The 24,130-nt window shown below is 42.2% G+C and overlaps 1 protein-coding gene across 4 annotated transcripts; it reads left to right on the top strand.

The window, feature by feature from the left end:
- On the top strand, positions 1–23,253 carry ABCG2 (ATP binding cassette subfamily G member 2 (JR blood group)). 4 transcript variants are annotated; one of them, XR_012042734.1, is made up of 16 exons: positions 1–189; positions 5,998–6,210; positions 8,131–8,190; positions 8,670–8,784; positions 9,956–10,108; positions 10,527–10,684; positions 11,451–11,602; positions 12,064–12,168; positions 13,688–13,941; positions 16,428–16,510; positions 17,637–17,726; positions 18,331–18,455; positions 19,616–19,770; positions 20,701–20,881; positions 21,463–21,560; positions 22,038–22,176. XR_012042734.1 is itself a non-coding variant. In XM_072862975.1 (16 exons), exons 2-16 carry the CDS (start codon positions 6,005–6,007, stop codon positions 22,186–22,188), a joined length of 1,992 nt encoding a protein of 663 aa, XP_072719076.1. In that variant the 5' UTR covers positions 1–189; positions 5,998–6,004; the 3' UTR covers positions 22,189–23,253. The 4 variants fall into 4 exon arrangements, 3 of the variants coding, with proteins under 3 accessions (XP_072719076.1, XP_072719074.1, XP_072719075.1); XM_072862975.1 differs by having other exon boundaries at positions 13,691–13,941; positions 20,701–20,790; positions 22,038–23,253; XM_072862973.1 differs by having other exon boundaries at positions 20,701–20,790; positions 22,038–23,253.
- The last annotated feature ends 877 nt before the right edge of the window (positions 23,254–24,130 follow it).

Genomic DNA, 24,130 nt, shown 5'->3' with positions numbered 1-24,130 from the left:
ACCCAACTCCTGGCTTTTTTGCAGCAGATGTGATGACACGGGTGGGACTGCCCTGCCCTGCAAGCTGAGCGAGCCGGCGGGGCTGTGTTCCTACACACCACGCTCTTCTCTTCCCAGGCTGCTGGTTCCCTTCCACCACCTCTGCCACCTCCTCAGCAGCCCTGCAGCGCTGACCCAGACCTACTGCTGGTAAGTGAGTCGGTAGCAGCAGTTCAGCCCTTTTATTGAGATAGATTTAATTTGGTGTAGTGGCTTGCTTCCTTGTCCATGAATTGCTTACTCTGCCATCACTAAGGAATTAGATTCAGCAGCTGTTTTCCTCCAACAGCCAAGGAAAACACAGCGAAACGCTTGCCTACCTTTTCCCAGCTTTTCAAGGGATTTTATTGAGAAATTTGGCAATAAATTAATGAAAACATGTTTTATAAATGGGGGACAAAAGCTTCAAGGCTTAAAGTAAAACCAGTAAAAAGTTGAAAAGTTAGAATATTTTGCAGGAACTACCATACTTGGAGTTTGTCCATGCATGTTAATACACTGCAGATAACATGCATGCAAATGCCTGCACACACAGAGCACTGCTTACTCGGTCCCCAATTAACACACAGGGCTCTTTTCACAGAAGGTAGGTTACAAATCCCTAGTAAATCCGTTGGCAATTAACTTACAGATTGCCTGAATCACATTATCCTTATTTACGCAAATGGTTTTAATTTCCTGTGTGTGTTCCTGAGAAAGAGGACTGTATGGTCCTGGGCTGGCAGTACTAGGCTGTACTGCCCTCTTTGCATGCCCACATCCATTCTCTGGCCAGTCTACACCCCTGTAAATGCATGCGACTAAAGAGGAAAAAAAGGTATACTTACAACTTCTCCGAATTTATATGTATCCAAAGTCTAAAATGCACATATGTAGTACATACTGTACTGTTTCAGCTTGCAGGTTGCAAGACTAAACTTTGTACCCATTAAAAATAAGAGAAGTAATAGCTCACTTAATTGTGGTTTCTCTGGCAGGATCAAGTATTCAGAAAAAATAAAATAGGCTATTTTTTTAAAGGGTTTGAGCCAGCTTCCTTTAGAAAACTCTGCTGAAAGCTGCTTGTGTCTCTAAAACTCTTCCTCCTTAAGTAATTTCAACACTTATTCTCTATAGAGATAAAATACTTTGAGTAACTGCCTGAATTTTAAAAAAATCAATTAAAATGCATTTCTGCATTTTGCCATTCAAAATTTTACTACCACTCCTATAGTATTGCTATTTCTATTTGAACTGCAAATCCCTTTTGGTGCCAAAAGCTTTGCAGGAAGACTGGCAGGAATGAATGTTACTTAGCTTTTTGTATAGATAACATATCTGAAGGCATACAAATACGTTTACTGAAATTGCTTGAAAGACCCCAGGTATGGTATTGCTGTGGTTCAAGTAGGTTTAAGTCAATGGAACTTTGTAGTACATTTTCTTGTTGTTTTATGTTTTTGTTTAGTGTCCCTGTGTATGTAGGGAAAATGAGACTTTGTACTTTACAAGTCTCGGAGGAATACACAGGAAAGTAACCATACTGAGAGTTTCATTTTCTGTGCATTGAAACAGTGGGCAAAGAGATTTCATGACAGTTTTTAAGAAAGTAGTTTCATTTTGCCATTAATAAAAAGTTAAATCTCAAGATCCAGTACTTTGCCTTCTGACAAAATTTTCTGAGACTAAATATCTCTGAAGAAAAGGTTTTTCTATTAGGTTTGAACTGAAATTGATGCCGAAATCGTGGCAATAAAAATATTTTAGAAAGATCCGGGAAAACAAATGAAATTTGTAAAATTCCCGAAGAGTTCACAGATTTTGTATTTAGCTGATGCAAAAATAATGTATTATACCCAGAGCTGATATGATGAGTATATGAAATACTTTATCATATTAACGAATATTTCTGAATACAGCAGGCAGTACATATTATCATTGAATCCCCTGCTCATTTCTGATCTAAAGTAGATATTTGTAAGCCACTGGCAATGAATTCTAGGAAACTTCATTTAAATAACTTTATTTTGCATAGAAATTGATTTGATTAACATTCATCATGGTTGTTTCTTTGTTCTGCACATGCTCTGACTTAAAATGTTTCATGGCTGTATGTCACTTTAAATGCAATAAATAATTTTTTAAAGAAGGCCTAAAGCAGTATTTTAAAAAATCCATTCCTAAGGAGCAGTTTCAAACAGCTGACAATTATATTAGCTGTAAAGGAGCATGCCCCTGTATTCCTATGGTGAAGTTTATTGCTAGATCAGAAATGGAAAGGTTGGTTTGTAAAATACCAAACTGTTTATCTCACTGCAAGTACTTACCCCACAGTGAAAAAAAGGTCTCCAAAAAAGAAAAGTAAATCAAAAGCCTAACTCTAGTACACAGGCATTATTTCTGCTGTCAGCACTTCATCTTCTCTCAGCACACTGTTAGCCGAGATCCAAATCGCCACTCTTGGAGGTTTCCACGAGTCACCCAGGCAAAGCCATGGCTGCCCCGATCTCGTGTTGGCAACAGTCCTAAGGGAAAAGCTGGGTTATGGGAATTCCCAAGGCCCCTTCCCACCAGCATGTCCAGAACTCTGTCATTTTGTCATCCCAAAGAGCGCTGTTTCGGAGTCCTTGCAACAGTTATGCTCCTTTGAGAAGAGAGACAGCTAACACAGATTTCATAGAGCAACTGATAAATAACCATTCACGTTTTAAGTGAATGAGTATTTTGCAATTTCTTTCTGCAATACATTCTAGTAGCTCTGAAAGTGTAAAATGCTATTTTCAGTATTAACCTAACATCTGAAATAGAATTTTTTTACTTTGATAAATGGTGTATGCCCACAAATACACCTTTCCCTGAAGGTGCAGCCATCAGGAGGAACAGCACACAGACAAATCTGTCTTCCACCTACAGCATCTCACCCTGTCACTGCAAGTAGCACAAGTGCACTGCAGTCATGAAAGGCCATGCTGCTTTACACCACAGGTCCGGCTAGACCTGAATCCAGCCTCTACTCATAGCTGCCAGTAACCAATGCCTTTGCAAGGGACAGTATCACAGAACACTATTTTTCTCTGGCAGATTTGGGCAATCAGTGGGCTCGGGCCTTCCTGAACTGGAGGTTTCCCGCCAACAGCTGTGTTAAATAGCCATTGAGGGACTGTCTGCTATGGATATGTCTAATCCTTCTCGTAGCTGATTTATTTATCTAGCTTCTGCAATGTTCTTTGCAAAGATGTGTACAATCTAATCATAACTTGATTGGTAAATTAAATTTAACTTCGACATACTATCTGTTCTTAAGAACAACCCTGTGAAAGTAGTGTGATCCTGTATTTATGAAAATAGTTTCTGATCCTGTGCTTATTGTCTGCCAGTCAAGTTCAGTCTGGAACACTGAATCTGTTTCATTCCTAAATGAAAAGTTTGTTTTCTAAAGAGCATTTCTGAAATTTCAGTGCAAGTGCTGAGTTAGGTTTTTATGCTGGTCTTTGGAAAAAAAAACAACAAACCCAAATGAAACAAAGAAGAATTTAACTATTCTTGATAATGATTAACTATTCTTGATTATCTTCTTGATCATGCCTGAGATCAGACTCCACCTCACTCTCCCCCATTTGCTCATAGCATTACATCAGTAATACTGAAACATTAAGCTGAGAAAAAAATCTGATCAAGTAAAATACTGATCTAGATACCTTATAGATGCAGTGAGATGTCAAGGCCAGAGTCACACTGTCTTCTGAAGAATTCTGCACTCACATCATGCTGCTGGTTATCCAACAGTTCAAGGGATTTTGTAATGTCTATCTGTGGTGTTGACTCTGCAGTTGAGTGCTTGGTACCTCGCTCGGCATGCTACCAAACATCTGCTCAGCATATGGTGAGACTTTTCACTTAAAGTTCCCACTGCGGTTCTGAACGCACATCTCTACCAAAGCATGCTTTCAAATGGATTGACGTCCAGCCAGATTAGCCCAGAAACTACTATCTAAATAGCCTTATAAAATTAGCTGCCCTCCTGCAGGTAGGTAAGTCTTCTCTGGCACAAGTAGAGAAGAGTGTAGGCAATTTATCAATAAAAGGCCTCCAGACTTTAAATGCTGCACATTTAATTGATGTTCAACTTACTCAAAATCCATTTTAGCTTAAATTAAAGCTAGTCCCATTAGAATTATATTTGGGACACAGTTTCTTTTCATTGTAGGAAAATTGGGCCAAGATTACTGATTGCTAAAACATTAAGAACTTCTATTTTTGCCTGCACAGAAGACTGCAGTTTTGTCAGAAGAGGCAACCTTGGGCTAGATTTGGGATAGCGTTGTTGGGAGACAGATGAACCAGCCTTTACATGCAGATAGGCCTGTTGCTGAAAGTAGGGCTTCCAGCGGTTTCACTGTGCTGATAGCCACAAAGGAGAGTTCAGCTGTCTGTCAAGCAACCTTAGCAAACTAACAAGATAAGGGCTTGTTTTTTTATGTGACCATATGACTGTGTTAGATTAAACGGCTTTTTTTGCGAGGCTTATTTTATTAACTGCTCTCAAATTCATCCAGCATGTCTGAAACGGTCTCATAATGGTCTCATAATTTGCCTTCTTCATTGCTGCAAGCAGTATAACTACGCTAAGGTATGGGACTGATCATCCCAGAGCTCCTAGCTGCTCGTCTCCCCTCTCGGTTCCCATGAACTACTGCATTACTAACATTTCCCATAGTGACAATTAAAGTAATTAGACTCTGATTAGTCGACGTGATATATAAAGAGAGGCCAGATCCTGCCTGCCACCTAAATAACCCTGTGCCACTTAGGAAGCACAAAGGGGACAAAGGTCTGCATGCACAAGGGACAGCTGGGGATGCCCCCACAGTGCAGGTGGATGGCTCACAGGCAGGAGCCTGGCTGACAAGGGAGGTGAGATAACTTTAATTATTCCTCAGCTACCTTCTAGGTTTTACATGGAAAGTGAATCCAAGGAAGATAATTACTTGGCAGCGGTGTCTGTTTCCATGTTCCTATACCCTTGGCAAAATTATTTTGATTAAAAAAATAAACCAACAATTTTTAGATTGTTACCATTGCGCAGAAGCGCCAGAGGTAGGAGGAGTATCTTTACCTTCAAACCACCTCTTCAAAAGAGTATCTAATGAGCAAATTCTAAGCACATTCAAAACTAGAAATAAGTCTGATGAAGAGGATGGGCAGAAGGCCCTTTTGGACACCAATAATTTTGAGCCAATCTTTCGGCGAGTCACCTGTTGTACCTGTGGTTTCCAACAAGCATGCAGTTTATGTACAGACCTCTCTGCTAGGGGCAGCCCTCCAGAAAGAGCATAATGTCAGATGCGGTTGGTGCCTGTGGCCAGGTGCTGCGGCAGGAGGGCTGCCAGGGGGGCCTCTGTGAGAAAGGACCCGGAGTTGTCCCATGCCGAACACAGGTGCCTCCAGCCGGCGCCAGCAGACCTGCCGCTGGCCAAAGCCGAGCATGTCAGCGGTGCTGGTAGCGCCTCTCTGAAAACCTATTTAAGAAAGGATAAAAGACACTGTGCAGCAGCTGTGACAGAGGAGTGAGAAAATGTGGGAGAAACAGCCCTGCAGATACCAAGGCCAGTGAAGAAGGAGGGGGAGGAGGTGCTCCAGGCACTGGAGCAGAGATTCACCTGAGAGGGCAGGTGGGTGGGCATCTGGTGGCCAGCCAAGGTTAACCCACCACAACAGACCATCAGGGTGGAGGGAAACTCTTCTGTCTCCCTAACACCATATGTGGTGTGAAGCAATACGGCAGCCCAGCTCCCCATCAGCTCCGTATCATCTCAAGGTCTGAACCCACAGGACCCAAACTTCCTATCTGAAAGAGAGAGACCTAGATGGACATCTGCAAGGCCCACAGTAGGTCCAGTGCTGAACACTGGACCCAACAGACACATACCTCTCCATACCTAATCAAATCTTCCCCATTCCTGTTTTTTTCATTTATAGAGGAAAAATGGCAGAAGGCCAGCCACACCTAAGTATTCAGATGTCAGACTCTAATACAAATGGCATCCCCAGCAGAAACCAGTCCTCTCCAGACTTAGCTGGCAGGGGAGGAAGCATACTAACTTTCCACAACATCTGCTACCATGTGAAGACGAAGTCTGGATTCCTGTGTTGTCAAAAAACAGCTGATAAAGAAGTTTTGAGAGATGTCAAGTATGTATTTAAACATCTCTTTAGAGTATGTGTATGTTTTATTTCTGTTTGGACAGTTGAGTCCACTCATGTCCCTGAGCCACTAAGCACAATATACAGAATTTGATCAAGATTTAGAAAACTTATACGTATGTATGGTTGCTTCGTGTTTGCTATCGACTGCGCTTAAGCTTCCTGCTAGGTTCCAGTGGTCCTCAGTCATTAGAGCTGAGCCTGTACAACAGAGAGCTCACACTGCTGGGTGCCATCTCCCCTGGCCCCAGGGAGGGACAGCCTTCCTGGCCACTATCAGCACGGGGGCACATGAGCCAGCCGTGGTTGTTTTACACTACCTGGCAACTCTCCCGCTGTGCTGTGGTGTTTAACTGAGATACCAACAGCCTGTCCTGGATGCTTGCGTCTCCTTCCCTAGGGTGGCCTTTGGGAAGGTTAATTTGGGGGGTTTTAACTTAAAATGTTTAAGACAGTAATATAAATGAGGGTTAGGTTAACTTTGAAGAAATGTAAAGTTTTCTCTTTTTTTTTTTTTCCCCCTCAACATTGAGCACTACTGCAGTAAAGGAGTCACATCGCTGTGGCCTTTGTTCAATAATCTATGCATACAGTTTGCCCATTCACAGTTCAGTAGTTAAGCTAAGCGGCAAGTACTCATACAACATGCCATTCCAAGTCACCCGTGACTTTCAGCTCCCTAACTTCAATTTCTGTTATAAATATTCACCTCTTTGTGTAGCTCTGTCTGTCCTGCTCTTTGTCCACACAATTTCCACACCTCCTAAACATGAGCTCTTAAAATCTCTCCTCCTCTCCTCAAGAGCCGTATGTTATGGTAACTCAATTGACTGACACTGGTCATTTGCAACGATGTGAGCTGCAGGCCCCTCTTGTGGCTTACTGTAAAAGAACAATGATTAACACACATTACGCTTTTCCCTTTTAGAAAACGCAGCATCTGCATTTGTTTTGTTACATATTGGGTTTTTGTGTTAAAATCACATATAATGCAACATAACGTATGTATAATGTGTATGCTTCTTAATCTGTGGAACCATAAATTTCCACAATAAGAAATTGAAGGAAACAAATATGCATCAGGAAGAGCAAAACCAAGCCTCCTAGGTTGCATGTCATTAGACCCTAAGAACAGCTGTACTGGGCCAGACCCACAGACAAGTACTCAGATCGCTGATACCTGGACTGCTGATAACAACCAGTACCAGAGTGCAGTTCAAGATAAACCTGGTATCATAACATACAGACAAGCATTTGTATATGCAGCGTGATTCTTGAGTACACCAATGCTTGTTGAGTGCAGATTTTAGGGGCTAGTCAGGAAAAATAGCAGTGATGCCTTCACGTGCTCCGGCAAAAAGATTTAAAAAAGGCAGCAGTATTTCCATACACTGTATCATTTCTATAGGGTCTTTTCCTGAAATACTTAAAAACCTTTTTTGTCTGGCTTTTGAGTTTCATGTGGCTTAAAATCAGATATAGAGAAACTATCAACTGCAGTTTCTTAAGTACAGACAAATCCCTAGTGTGTTCTGTCTACAGGGACCATTATTCTCTCTGCTAAGAGAATGCTACCTTTAGAACTGAATGTGGTTAAAGCAAGTGTGTGCTTCGCTGCTAGAGATCCATGGGGGAAAAGCATGCATACAGGTTTTGCTACATTTTACTCAAGTTTCTGTGTTGTCTTCATTGTATGAAGATTAGTTCTTCTTGGATTAGGAATAAAAATTAAGGTGGAGTTTGACTGATCATAAATATTGTTTGTGATCAGGCAGCTTCATTAATTCAAAAATTAATGGATGCAGAAGGTAGTTCTACAGATAATTTACACTAGCCTACCAGATGAAACAGTAGGAGAGAGAAAAACACCCTATCTATTTTGTAAAACCTATCTGTTTTGTCTTACAGTGGCATCATGAGACCAGGACTGAATGCAATTTTGGGACCCACTGGCAGTGGTAAATCTTCGTAAGTGCCCTCTTTGCCCTACACAGAAATTACATCAAGGAGAAAATGAACCTGCACGTATTTAGCAGTAATAGACAATACTTTCAGGGAAGGATTTTGTTTTCATTTAGGTCTGTGCAAATCTCACTGGTTTCTGAGAAATACCTGAATTCAAAAAAGACAATCAGCTTACATGACAAAGATGTAATTCAATTTTAGTCCACACTTTCCTGATACGTGATCTTTACGTATCATTCTAGGTTAGGCTCATATTATTGAACGAATAGACACAAATGCACTATGAAATTGCACAGATCTCATTTCCTTAGGAAACCAGGACAAAAGAAACTCAGCCCTGAAAGTTGCTGGGGGTTTTCTAAATAGCAAATGTTTAACATGGGATGCTTTTATGTAGCTGTTCGTTCCATGAACTGGGTTTGTGGTTCAGAGAGCTTACCTCCTGCACGCTCATCTGACAAAGCAACCAACTTTTCTCCTAGTCTACTTGACATTTTGGCTGCAAGGAAGGATCCCCATGGGCTTTCTGGTGACATTTTGATCAATGGAGCTCCTCAGCCTGCCAACTTTAAATGTACCTCTGGATACGTAGTACAGGTAAGTAATTTTTATCACTCTATGGATTTTATTGTCCCCTTCTGACTGCAGTTGTAAGAAGTTGCTGCAGCGTTGCAAGTACCTTGCCTTGATCCAAGAATCAAGGCCAGTGCAGTAGCAACTCTCCACACGTCCACCCTCACTGGGAAAGAGACTCTGCTTTGTATTTGAGTCTCTTTCCTTAATGCTCTACAGTCAATGGGAGTGGATGCTTTGAATCCCTCCTTGTTCTCCATTTGGGGGAACAGCCGAGGCTGCCAATATGCATGGAGTATTTTCTAAGTATGATGCTTTCTGGTAATGCACAGCTTGTACCTCCACTTGCCCAGGGACAATGTCACTAAGTCCCGTTCTGAGAAAACCTTTGTCCTGCCAGGGTGGGTTGGGGAGAAAGACATGTGAAGGACAAAAGAAGGAAAATCACATCCCTCTCAATTTCTTTCCCCTCCCCACTACCTGTGCTCAGCAGCACGCTTGCAGTTTATCAAGACCTGAAGAGGTGCATCTATGAAAACCCATTATAAAAGTACGGTCAGCATGTTATAGAAAGGTAGTCTCTCAAAACACACATAACTCTCTGAACTTCCTACATCTGACAGATTCCTTTTGCAAGAGACAAGCAGCTAATATCTAAAAAACCTACCCTCCTTCCTCCTTTGCTGAAACAAGCTTGGAGAACCTTCACCCCACCTGACACGGACCCAACTTCTCTTTTCCTTCCTTCTCTTCTCCCTGCTCTTAATGCAGCCTCAGCCCGCTGCAGGTAACAAACGCACAGTGATAGTGATCTGAGCTGTAGCTGCTCCTTAGGTCCCTTTAGCCCTTCAGTATCTCACTCAACACCCCCAAAAAACTGAATAAGGTTAAGAATACATAATGGATAGTTTTGAATACATTGCTATTTATGCATTTTGATATCATGCATGATGGAGGATGTTCCTATATTGCATTGCTTTATGAATTAAGGCAAATATAATTCCGTGCATGAAATGACACAGGCATTGCCATGACACAGGCGTTGAAGATACACCTTACCGCATGTTCTGGCAGTTGCTTCTGTCCCTCTGCATGCAAGGACAACATAAAACACAGGGAGATGCAGTTCTTGGGGGAAAAAAAATAGAAATTGCTAAGCGACCACCAAGTATCTACTTTTTTTTTTTTAATGAAGGATGATGTGGTGATGGGAACCCTGACTGTAAGAGAAAATTTGAAGTTCTCAGCAGCACTCCGTTTGCCAAAGTCAGTGAAGGAACAGGAAAAAAATGAACGAGTGAATCAGATCATCAAGGAACTGGGTTTGAGCAAAGTGGCAGATTCCAAGGTAAGGCATGTAAATATGGTGGTTCAATAATGAACAAGTATTAAGTGATTTATTTAATTAACCAAGTGGCTCAGCATGGAAAATGAAAAAAAAGTAAAATTAAACAGACTATTTCACTGATACAATAATTAATGACATTTCTGCATGGCGATCTGTACAGACTCTGCGCTGATACTACCATGTGCTATTACATTGTGAGGAAGGGGAAAGGTAGTCTGTGGTTGGAGAAAAAGGGAACACCTCAAGTAATCCTAACGTTAAGAAACAGCCTATGTGTGAGGCAACATCTACATCTGTACCTGAAAGCAGAGTCAAAGTTTCTTACAACTCTTCCCAAATGCTGCCATGTCAGTAGGATGCTGTTTGCTCAATTATTTGTTATCAGGCCAAATGAGACAAATTTCTTGTTTTGTGGCAGGTTGGCACCCAGTTCACTCGTGGGGTGTCCGGAGGAGAGCGGAAAAGGACCAATATTGGGATGGAGCTCATCACGGATCCTGCCATCTTGTTTTTGGATGAGCCAACTACGGGACTCGATGCCAGCACTGCTAACGCTGTCTTACTGCTACTGAAAAAGTGATGGCCTTGGAAAGAGCTTCCTGTTTTCACCACTCAACTCTGCTACATTTCAGTTGTATTTGACTTAAATTACAGTTAGAATGAGCAAACAGGGAAATCAGACATGTAATTGTTTACCAGCGAGCCAAGGCTGCAAAGGGGGTAGGAAAAAGGCTGCATGAATTCTCTCACTCCAAAGCAGCTGCTCACAGCAGTACACAAAACGCCTTGCACAAAGCGTGTGCATGCCGGGACTGCAATTTGTCCATGATAGCTGTCACGAACAGCTTCATTTATTTTCATGTCTGCCTGGGCCAGAAAAATGATAAAAATACCTGTTGTACAGTCTGGTAAGGTGATCAGTTTTAATACAGATGGTAGTTAGAACACAGCTAGCTGTTTCCACATCACAAAATCTCAGGCCTATCTTTGGGAAAACAAGTACAACACACTCTCTTATTTGCAAATTTTACATCATTTCGCATTTACTACAAGCAAAGAGGACTCAAATGCCTCTCTCCAGAGCTTTCTGTTTGCAATAAAATCTTCCCAGGACCTTCCCCTGCAACAACATTCCCAGCGAGAGGGAACTGTCTTTTCTCACACAAACACTATAAATATGACCTAAATATTTTTTCTTCTTTTTTTTTCCTTCCCCCTCCCCTCTGTGGCACTTTAAGTTAATCAAACTTAACCAAGGCTTAACTGAACTTGCAAATTCTCTTATCTAAATGCTGAATTGACTTGCAAAGCTAACATCTATCATTCTTCACTTCACATTCAGGATGGCAAAACAAGGAAAAACAATAATCTTCTCCATCCACCAGCCTCGGTACTCCATATTCCGACTGTTTGACAACCTGACACTGCTGGCTGCGGGGAGAGTTCTGTACCATGGGCCCACTCTGCATGCCATCGAGTACTTCCAGTCTATCGGTGAGCACAACTCAGCAGAGCCAACTGCAGCAATGTCTTTAGTTTGCACTAACTTGAATAAAATGCCAATAGCACTTTATCAGAATTGGACAGTGTGTGTATTAGCAAATCCAGGATTTTAAAAGGCTAAGCATTTCTCTTGGTGTTTCACCTCTTGACCCATACGTGGGTTTGGATGATAGGGCTGACCTCTAATCAGCTGTTCCTGGGCGCATCTTAATTAGACAAAGCCCAGGCTAGGGCTGAGAAGGGCACACTGCTAGCTGTCACCTTGCTTTCACCGATAGAGCTGTCTGTCAGTGCAGTTTATCTCTTGGGTAAGCACGGACCTTTTGAAACCTGCAGTGCTTATGGTGCAGGCTGCTCAGCGGGCACAATGGCGTGGCTGTGTTCATGACGGCCATGCAGTCTTCTGCCAGTCACATAACCACCGCTTAGGGCTTGTAATGCTGTCACCACAGGCTATGAGTGTGAGCCATACAACAACCCTGCCGACTTTTTCCTGGACATCATTAATGGAGACTCCACTGCGGTGGCAATGAGCAAGACCGATGAAACTAACGCAGGTATGAAACCTAGAGCTGAGTGAAATTATCATAACATGTATTTTGCCAGAAAGTGTCCAGCACAACACAGAAAAATCACTTACAGATGTCAAACAACCAATAACCATGTTGTACATGTGTACGGTTATTTATATGCATGAGAGTATTAGGTACTGCTGATCCATGTTGCTTTAAAGGAAAAAAACAAAAAACAAAACTCAAAAACTTACACCGTTCCTCAATCCTTTTTGTCTATACATGGAAAATAATTAGCATAACCTGAAATAAGTACCAAATTCACATACAGCCCTACTATATAAAATATTCCTGTCTATGCAAGAATAGTTTGCCTCTCATAAATAGGTATTTAGTAATTTATCATTGCTATCCATTTCTTCATAAACTGACCTGTATACTTTTGTGCCACACTCAAATTAGGACATGTTAAATGTGAAAGAATATTTTCCTCTGTTGCAGTTATAATGTCTGGGAATATAAGAAACTGTTTTGTTACCTCTCAACACAAAGAGCGAGCTTCTTTCATCTTCGAGGCAGGCCAACTGAAGTCCTGCAGAAGCAGAGGCGATAAACCAGGACAATTGTTCCAGTTAGGGACATAATTTGATGCAGTTATGACCTGTATTTTTTACCTAATGGCATGGTTTATCTGTTATGAAATTACTGTTTTCCTTCCTCTGAGGAGGGTGGGAAGAGGGGCTAGAGATAGGGGACCAGTGTTCTGATGCTTCCCTGAAGTTGTGGCAAAGCAGAAATTATCTCCAAACTAACAAATCAAATCTCACCTATGTTCAGTAGCATGCTTTTTCATCCTGTCTGTTGCTACTCATTAATAGCACACTCTCATTTCATATGAATTAAAAGGGAAATGAAATAATGAATATGCTATGTGCCCAAACACACAGTTTCACTATATCTTTACCAAAGAAGCAACCAGCATTTTACAAAAATGCTGACTGTGTTCAGGGTCTGACTAATATTATAGCTGGCAACACACATTGTATTTGTCATTGGAAAAGCACACACTGGACTACAGTTGAGAAAAAAAGGATCTCCAGCTGAAATTTCTGTATGACAGACTCAGAAGTTTGACTGAAGTAGGCACATGCAGGATTACCTGGATCTAAAAGTCTGGGAGGTCTAGGATTATCTCATCAGATCTGTGAAACAGATCACTTAGAGAAACTGGGCGGGGGGGTGTCATTTTTTGATTAAAAGTCAGATTGCTGCCAGTTTGAAACTTCATTGGCAGACAAGGGTTTACCTAGTCAGTCTGCTGTGAAGCCACTGCTTGTGGGACAGGTTGCACAGACAAACACAGAGGTTTGGTCTTATTTATACCAACTCTTTGGAATTGCATGCTATGAGACTGAGTGCAATGAATCACTGGAACTAAATGTGCATATTAATTCTTCTGGTTCATTAGTAACTCTCCCACCTGAACATAACTCTCCTGGCTTAACTCCTAAACGATCGTCCCATCCCTTACAGAAACGGCTGTATTTCTTTTTAATCTTTTCAGCAGAGAGCACTGAAGAACACACTGAATATGATAAAACCTTGGCTGAGGAGTTAGCAGAAAAATATTCCAACTCTGCCTACTACCAAGAAACAAAAGCAGTATTAGAGAATATTTCTTTGGGAAATATTACCAAGAAAACAAAAGCAGTTTTCCGACAAATCACATATGCCAATTCCTTCCTTCATCAGCTGAAATGGGTGTCCAAGCGCACATTTAAAAATCTGGTAGGAAACCCTCAAGCTTCTATAGCTCAGGTAACACTATTTGTATCTATCCTTTTGTGGTATATGTTGAATTTATTCCACTCCTGTATTAGATAAGTCATTGGGATGGTTTTGCCTCTTGATATTTTGACTGCAGTAAGCATCTGAAAAAGGAGCATTCAAGGTCTGGAAATCTGATTCACTAGAAGTTGTCCTGAATGCTCCCAAATGAGCAGCATGAGGGGTTTTTCAGTGGACTACTGAATTGTGGACTACTGAAAGACTTTGGGAGGCAAGATCTTTTCCAGCAGGGTACTCTGCTGCTCCCAGCCAGGTGCAGGTTATCTCCCAAGTAGTTTCACACATTTGCTCAAGAACATTCTTCAGACCGGACTCTAATTGTCCAGGCTTGGCACCGTGGGGTTTGGCCTCAAATCTTCTCCCCCACCAGGGAAAGTTAACAGACTACACTTGCATAGTTAATTAAACTTCAGTACACAATGAAGTGCTGGCAGTTGGCTCAAGTGTAAAAATATTTCCACAGTCTCGTAACGTGTGTGTCGTTTGGTCATTTGACTGTTCATAATGGCAATGATGTCTTCTGGAGAAGATGTGATGAAGACCACAATAGGGTCTAACACCTGCCATAGAAGATGAGCACGTTCTACATGACTGGCCCTGTTAATGCTGCTTTTTCAGAAGAATCAGCACCAAAAGTGTTGATTTCTTCAAAGCTGCACATTGCCTTCAAAAATAAAGAATGCCTGGCTGACCTCTGCAGAATGACTAATCCTCAGGAATCCCCTAATTCATGAGCCAAACTGCAGTCCCAGCACCAGCAAAACTCCCACTACAATTCTCAGCAATTCTAGAGGAGCCAATAGAAAAATTGGTCCCAAGCCAGGGGTATAAATTATCTTCATAATGGTTTATATAATGAGTGAACAAATGGCCAGTGTGGAGGGGAAATGAGTCCAGAATCCCTGAGGTTAAAAGGCTTTGAGTATGTGTGTGTGCCTGTATGTTGATACTATGGAGATCCTTAATAATTGCTTTGTAAAAGCTTGACCTTGTGACAAGAATTAGACTCTCAAGGATCTCATAATACCCCAAGGTTAATGGTCCTGACTTGTTTCTCACAATCTTTTCTATCTCCCCACCCTCATTAGGGGTGGATTTTACAAGCATTCTTTTAGGGGTACATGGTTCATTAAGCCTTTTTTCATTAATCTGCTCCAAATTGGTCTTGATATGATCCCTGCTTTCCACTGCAATTGGCTTAGGAGCTGAATTATCCCTGACATTTGCTCCTTTCGGCAGGACCTTAGTGATAGGGTACCATGATCAAGGGATTTATGGTATTACGATTCATGCATTGCTCAAGCTTTAAAATGACAGAACTGCCTGATACCATCAGTTTTGTTAAGATTTTTGTCATTTGCATTTAGCATTTAAAAAGTGCCATGTACACACTTCAGTCTTTTAAATTATACCCTTGAGGCAGCTGGTATCTTTGCTATTTAAATTGTGTTACAGACTGCAAATATCAGTACACCTATAGTCCAATTGTAGTATCTTGCTTATGTTAAAAACAATCCCATGAATAAGATGTGTGACAGAGCCTAGCAATTACACACTGTGGAGCATGAAAATAAACTGTCATCCCCAACCCAGCAGTCAGGAAAGACTGCTTTTGGTTATTGGTTGCCAAGCTCAAAGTAGCACTGAGATGGCTCCAGAGAAACCCCCACAGAAGCACTGCACTGAAGAGCCATGTTCAGCCCTAGAGCTGAAGTTACCCTTGTCACTGACAGCAGAAGGGGAGTCACAGACTGTCCCAACGAGGATGAATGGTGGAGAGTATCAGTAGGGAGAGAGGAGCGATGTTGCAATACGTCACCAATTAACTTAATCATGACATCCAAGAATGGCTGAAACAGCAGTGGGGGGAAAGGAGCTTGGCTGAGATGCACGTGATGCTGGGGTTCCTCTGGGGAAAGGTGTTATTCCCTCTTTCTAGCCTGCCCCACCAAGCCCCTGCTATCACCTCCTCCCATTGCTGGTGCTAGCACCCTCCCAGCACTCCCAGAGCAGTTCCCTCAGCTCATGTATCGGGCGTGGCAGGAGGTCAGGGAAAAGCTGTGATACTGCTGCAGGAATGTGCCTCCTGCTAGTGCCACCACAGAAGAGTGAGCAACAGCTGAAGCTCCTGTACTTTCCCTCTTTTCTAGCCGTCCCAGTGCCTTGCCCACATGAGGCAGCAGCGGCTGGCTGCTGCCAAGGGCAGGTGGCACTGAGGAGCTGCTGTGTCTCACAGACACCTCTTGAAGGATACCGTGGCGCAAGACTCAAAGTACTGCTGTGCTGCAGGTTGCTAACTGCCCCACCAACTCCCTTCCCAGCTTGCATAGCTTTTCTTCTTTCTGAAAACGCTTTCTGTCAACCTACACTCACCGCTACATATTTCAAAAAAACTACTGAAGCTTTGAAAGCAATGAGAATAATACTTTTCCTCTTCTTTTCTTTTTCACATTTAGCTGTGTGTTACGGCTTTCCTGGGACTGGTTGTAGGTGCCATTTTCTTTGGACTTAAAGAGGACTCCGCTGGACTACAGAACAGGTTAGTCAGTTTAGGTAATGGATATCCAAAAATTTGGTAAAGCTCCCTCATCGTTGTGATAGGATAATGAACAGCTTGGAGGCTCAGAAGGAACCAGCAAGCTCTTTATGAAATATATCTACCTCTTTAAAGCAAATGCTTCCCTTCACATCAGTAGGTAAGGCCAAGCCTACGTTAGTGACTTTGAAGTGAGGATGTTCTTCTGCCTCTAGGAAGGTCCCTGCAGAACTGAGAAGGGGATGCAGTTCTGCCCTGCCATGCTGTAACCTGGACAAGCAGTCCAAATGAAGTGAGTAACTCTACTTCTGTAGGATGACATTTTTCAGTGCCAGTCAGGTTGCTGAAAACACTGAACAGCAGACACCATATTAAAAAGGCTTAATTCAGCATGGCAGCATTTTAACTTATTTTCTGCAAAGACTTCCCCAAGATAAAAAGATTAAAGATTAAAATATAGAGACTTGGGTACATAAACTTGGGTAACTAAAGCTTTGATCTTGCAACTGCTTCTATGTACACACTTGAGTTTACCAGCGGTAAGTCAGAAGGTGCATCTAAAGCTAGATTTTAAAATTATTCTGGTCTATGTATCATTTTGACAGCTGTACATGACCTCACAAATGGGTTTGCAACTAAGAAAGCTCTGGGTTCTTAGTCTTGAAACACTTCATAGCATTTACTTAAAAATGGCCCAGTTTTAAATTGGATATGAACGTGTGAAAGCAAAGCCTTAAATTTTAGTGGAAAAGATAAAAACAACTTCTCACATTGCTTATTCAGTTCCTCACAGTTTGCATCAGGCAAATGCCTCACAGACTGAGAATTTTTAACATGTCAGGAAATTACATTTTTAAAAAAAAAGGAAAATAAGTTAATTTTCTGTCCTTTGACTGCATCAGAGAACATACTACCCTTGCATGCGAATAACAAATACTGCCTGTACCACATCTACTTCAGGGTTGTTACGGACCCAGACTTGTAGCCAAGCCCTTTCCTGTGGAATTCAGGATGGGAGGTCACATGCTGCTGAGCTCCAGGCACTACGGTTGGATTTACATACGCTGTAGTGGAAACACTACATTTACATCACATTTTTAATAACAGCTTGTTGTTTTGTTTTTTGTAGAGTGGGTGCAATGTTCTTTCTGACCACCAACCAGTGTTTCAGCAGCATCTCAGCTATTGAACTCTTTGTTGTGGAAAAAAAGATATTTATGTAAGTCAAACCTACAAAAAAGTTATCAGGGACTACTGTTAGAGAGTTTGCTTGTTTGCCCTGCTGTAGCTAATTGTCATTTAAGTACACCTAGTGCAGAGTTTTCAAATTATTTCACTGTTAGTGCTCATTGCAAATGTACTCTTTTAGCCTGTGAGCAAGTTGTCTGGAAATCCCCAAAATGGTACCTATGATTGCAAATGGCTCAGAGTTTATAGGAAAAAGCCCTGAATACTCAATTTAGGTATTGATTAATAAGTTTGTGACTTGCTAGTAAGGACAGTAAATACTATCTAACTGGATTCTTTAAAGCTCTGCAGATTACACTGTACAGAAAAGGAAAATTATTTACCCTCTCTGTTTTGATGACATGACACATACATATACTAAAAATTATGTGCACAAGTATCCATGTTCATTTGCATATGAAAATGCCACCATTACTATAGTGTGTGGTTTACTGGACATTTGCATTACAGCCTAACTATGAAAGAACTCTTTTTTTCCAGTTTAGGCTAGAATTCATTTGTCTCCAGGTGAAAATAATCTTACTGGTTTTTAGTGATTAAATTTGTAATATGCTGTGACTGCCTCTGTGTTCCAGACATGAATATATCAGTGGGTACTACAGAACATCTGCATATTTCATCTCAAAGCTAATGGCTGATTTAATACCCATGAGGACTATACCAAGCATCATCTTCACCTGTATAATTTACTTCATGTTAGGCAAGTATGGTCTCCTACAGTCCCATTACAACCCCCTCAATAAATCAACAAGGCACTTGCATTTTATGTATGTGCATGTATACATGTATATTTATATAGGCTAAAGCACTACATCGGCATGGCAGTGGTTACTGCGCTTGCTTTTAGCATACCATACTGTTCACAGAAAAGACACACTTTCAAAGATTTAAGCATTCATGTCAGAATCTGTGACGTCTCATCTCCACTGTCCCTAGAAGGAAGTGTGCCATAACCATTACTACATAGGTTTGATTTATTCCTTTTCATTTATGGCCATCTTAGCTTCTGGTGACTTTTCCAAGATACTTTTTCCATCCTTGCAAGAACATCTATCAAAGAAAAAGTTTTGTTTTAAGAACTTAATATTGTGTGAATTCATATCAGCTTGTTCTTTTTGGTGAAATGCCTTCTGGTTAGTGAGCAGACTTTGAAAATTGTTGGCACCAACTTTTCTAACCCTAGAACACCCTAGAACCCTTCAAACATCATCCTCAAATCATGTCCCAAGCAGACCATTTTCCTAGGGTAAGATTTCAGATCATGACATCCTTTTGGGATATCCCAAAAGCTTGAAAGTGCAAGCAAAATTTAAAAATAATCACAGTTCGCTTTGGTCTGAGTTTTTTTCCCTAAGGAATAGGAAAAAGGCCGCATTGGCAAGAGGCTTTCAGACTGCGAAACTGGAGCGAGATAGACCTTGCTACCAAATCCATAGCCACGCAAAGGCCACTAGGTCCATTAGGAGAGCTCTCTGCCGGAAACAGGTGAAATGCTGTACCACTGCTGCTCATGGAAGTCCACTAGAAATTTCTCCTTTGATGGACAACTTGAAGCCACAGTGAAGCCTTCACCTTGGACTGTGTGGAGTACAGTACTGTGATTTCTACTCATTCTGCTATCTCCAGTGTTACTGCAGTTACAGGCATATTACTTATTCATCCTGTCCTCCATTGACAGGGCATACACATATGGGCTGTCACAAGCTCCACTGCAGTCTTGGGTCTCAGTGACGTAGCCTATACTGTCAAACAAAATGTATTCTGTAGGCAGGATACACTACATAAGTCAGGATGGTGTTCAGGTTATGGTAGAGCTTTTGGCAGGATCATACTAAAACCCTTCTTGTTCTGATCTTTAAGGTTTGAAACCAACAATAGAAGCCTTCTTTACAATGATGTTTACCCATATGATGGTGTCCTACACAGCCACTTCTATGGCACTAGCCATTGCAGCAGGACAGAGTGTGGTCGCTGTAGCAAACCTGCTCATGACTATTGCATTTGTTTTTATGATTGTGAGTAGCATTATTCAGTTTTCTAGACTGAATCCTGAAATCCTAGAAATGCTAAAATCTAGAAGTCCTAGCAGCACAGAGTTCAGCTGAATTCTGTGAAAAGACTGTGGGGTTGAGCATGTTGAATATCCTGATTTGTCTGATTTGAATATTCTGATATTGTGGGGTCGAATATTCTGATTTGTCCTTTTAACTAACAAGAACCGGGGGGATGGGGGACTGGGTGTAACGGGGAGGGAGAGTGGTTCCTCTGCCCTCTTCTCTGTGGTTCTGGCAGCCAGCGTACTGCCTGGAAAGCAGAAAAGCAGCCTAGAGCTACATTGCATTCACCCTCCTTTAGCTTTGCCAAAGACAAATTTGGCTGGCTGAGGACATGCCCCGCAGCCTCCTGCTCTCCAAGACCACTACCGTAGTTGCCCTCCTCAGCTGCAGAGCTAACCACCAGGCATGTTAGAACTGGACACCACACAAAGAGCTACAGTTAGAAGACAGGCACCATAAACAATGAGGCAGCACTGAACCAACAGCCAAAAACCACGTTGCCTCAGACTCGGGGCACACAAGCAAAACTGAGTGCACACCACCAGCAGCTCCACACACCCGAGTAACAGCAGACAGTGCATGTGAACCCATGTGGGACCCCCAGATGGGAAACATCCATATTTAATGCATGGGTGAAAGCATTCCCCGTTACTCATTTTGGGAGAAGGACCACATGGGGTTATGGCCCAAAGCTGAGTAACAGAATAATTCCTTCCCTCTCCCCTGTTCTTCCACTGCAAGAGTTTCTTCCTCTAGAAATGCCTTCCCACTTGTTTTTAATCTGAAGAAGCAGAGTCAAGAGCTAGAGAAGAACACATGGTAACAGCATACAATATGTAATTTGGTTTTTTGTTGTTGTTGGGGCTTTTTTGTAATCCTTGCCTCTAGATTTTCTCTGGGTTGCTGGTCAATCTCACAAGCATCATGTCCTGGCTCTCCTGGCTCAAATACTTTAGCATCCCTCGATATGGAATGACAGTAAGTGCTGTATTTTCCTGCGTACAGACTTTTGGAAAAGATTTGCTAGAAAGGAAAGAAAACTCCAAACTTTATGGGCTAATAAGCAAAGGTAAGCTAATTAAATACAGCAGCCTCAGAACATAGTGCAGTATCTTGAAACAAGGAAGGCTTCTCATCAACCAGCACCCACATAAGAGCTCATTTCTGTAACTTGGAAACACCTCATATGAGAGACACTAAACAACTACATCCACTGGAATGCAGTTGGATGAAAATGATACAGAGTAAAGAACAATGTTATCCCTAAAAAACAATTCTTCCCTTTTCCATCAGTCAAACAAAAACTTGTCAAGCTAAAACTTTTCTCCTAATTTTTGATAACTTAAGCCAGGGTGATGTTTCGCAGAGAAATTTGGGCTTTAATATGCCTGTGCAGAAGTAGTCTAGCCCGGGGGAGGTGTTAAAGCCTGGTGACGCGCATGCATTACAGGGTGTGGATTGCATACATTCCTCTCTTAGAAGAAAAAGAACCATGCTGCTTGGTTAAAAAATGGGAATTTGGCCAACATAATAAATAGTGATACCATCACGTTTTTAGAATAAATTTGAATTGAATTATATCTCATCTTGTTAACGTATCATTCTTTTACCTACTAATTTCTGTTGTCATTGTTTCTTTTATTTTAAAAGGCTTTACAAATCAATGAATTGACTGGTCTGAACTTTTGCAGCAGCAGTAACAACACAAATTTAATCAACAACGATAAATATCAACAGATAAGCCGGCCGTAAGTATTTTGGTAAAATGAATCCCACCACCAGTAACTTACAAAGTTCTAGAGCATTAGTCTGTTTGTGAGATAATCACTGATGACCAGCAGAATCTGTGAGTTTTTATATGGAAAATGAAGTTTTGACTGGGTGTTTGCATTGTGCCTGCAAGAGAACATTCTGCTTATTGTCATATTTAGTATTTACAACACTAGGAATATCTGGCATTATGCTTTTCACTTTCCTTTGAACTGTGTTTACTGCATCACATACACACACACTACAATTATACAGCCTCACAAAATCCATTTCAGGTTCCTACAGGAAACTGATTGTAGCTACAAGAAAAACAAATTTACAAATAGAAAATAAAATAGTAACATATAGCTGGTGTTTGCCCGGCCTACTATAGACATGAAATCACACTACAACTTCTAGGGATCTTCCTAGATACTTCAAACTGACTAAGTTTATAAATGTGTATTTATCTGTAGGTGGTGTACCGGAGATGAATATCTGAAAAATCAAGGCATTGATGCGAGTAGCTGGGGCCTGTGGCAGAACCATCTAGCTCTCGCCTGCATGACAGTAATATTCCTTACCATTGCATACTTGAAACTGCACTTCATGAAGAAGTTCTCTTAAAACCAGAATGAAAAATGCAGTTCCCACTGTTCAGTAGTTTGATAAACTGACTGTGTAACTGACTTGATTCTTTTTTAAGAGAACTTCCTTTGTACTTTTGTTTATGATTACACAACAATGTGAATGCCATCCTTGTATATTAAATATTTAGTATTAATGAACTTTGCTGAAATGTCTAGGATGCCTCAGTTCTCTTTGCCATAAAAAGTATACAAGTATTCATTTCTTCAAGAGACTATTCAGTCTTTCTGCATGTTCTAGCTATGAATTTGTTAAACAGTGAAACTAATATTTAATGGCTTAACCTGAAAAAAAAATAATGGTTCCATACTTTAATTAGCACCTACATTCACTGGCAAGTAATTCAGTCCAAAGTGATGCTTATCAGGACACCAACGCAGTCTTGACTGCTAGTGTGGTGACAGTCTACGTGAGACAGCGACAAAAACATCCTCTCCATCCCAGTGCACGCCTCATGCCCTTTTTCTATTTGGGAATCATTACTGCTCAAGAGTGTACTTGACTGATGCCATCGAGTTTTTTCTTACCAAGCTCGAGTGGTAGAAACACTATTTTTTAAATAAGGGTGACCGTGTACTTTCTTACTCTGCCAGTTTGCATAATCCTTGTACTGAAATTTGCACTTTCTCCGTGTAACTGCAAGTCATCTTCACTGTTCTGTTACTGCTGCTATTGTGAGTTCTTAGTCCTTTTTATGGTGACCAATTTCAAGTGTACAGCTAATGAGGATGGTACCACATTTGTAAGAGTCCATAGGTTGCAGTAACCCTTTCCTGGCAGGCCAGCTTTTCCCTGGCCATACACAGCAATGGTAGTTCGTCTCCTTCCACTTGGTACAGATGCAGCAGCACTTCCAACAAGGATCTCTGCCCTTATCACTCCCCATTATTATTTCATGCAATAAAATTTGCTCTGTTTGAAAGACCTGTTGCTTAATTTTGGCCATGGTCTTCAGACTCCTCACCAGCCATCCCTCTTCTTGAGTTTATTTAGGAGGCACACGTGCAGTACAGTAACATTACAGGGAAACACTTGCCTAGCTGTACTACTTCACCAGGGTACCTGCCACCTTCCACAAAAAATCCACACGCACGGCTTTTCCTCTGTGTTGTAGCTGACCCTGTTTTCTCTTTGTACGCAGCCTGTGCGTTGCAATAAAAAGACATCAGCGGTCCCCAGCCGAGGTGTTGCCATGTGAGACGCGGGAGAAGGGGAGAAGGGCATGAGGTGTGGCGTGCCGCCCTGCCGTGCCCCCTCCTCCGCCTACAATTTCCCCTCGCTCTCAATTACAACGCGGTGCCCAAGGGCCGAGACGCGTTAGGGCCGCGCCAGCCGTTAACCGTTAGCCGGCAGCCGCGCACCGCCCTCCCGCCCCGCAACCAATCACCGCCGCTCCGCCCGCCCGCCCGGGACGCTCCGCGCCGCTCCGCTCCGCTCACCTCCTGCCGCTGCCGCTGCCGCTGCCGCTGTCGCCGGGCTGGGGGGTGCCCGCCGCGCCCGCTCCTCCGGGCAGGAGAGGAGGGAAGGGGAGTAAGGGGCTTCGCGGCCAGGCCGGGCCGGGCCGGGCGGCGCAGGCGCAGATGGCAGGGCGCGCCGGCGGGCGCTGGCCGGCGGGCGAGGGGCGGCTGGAGCGGGCGGGCCAGCGCCGAGCCCCGCAGAGCCGGCCGGCGGGTCCCTGGCTGGCGCCCGGGCAAGCGCTCGCTGTGCTCTCTGAGCGCAGGTACTGGGCGTAGCGGCTCCCTCTCTGACTCATTTTCAGTTGTCATCTGACATCAGATTAAAACTATTTGAAAACAGAATGATTGAAAACAGATGCAAAGGATTTTACCTGCAGAGTTAGGCATAAAGTAAATGCATAAAAATGCATAGAAGACAGCTTCACAGCTCTTTCTTGGGCTGCTACTGTTAGTCTCGTTGCTTC

Source organism: Ciconia boyciana, chromosome 5 (genome assembly GCF_034638445.1).
Source record: "Ciconia boyciana chromosome 5, ASM3463844v1, whole genome shotgun sequence".
Lineage (NCBI taxonomy): Eukaryota > Metazoa > Chordata > Aves > Ciconiiformes > Ciconiidae > Ciconia > Ciconia boyciana.
Note: the sequence above shows the minus strand (reverse complement) of the source record. Positions and strands in the feature narration are given on the sequence as shown.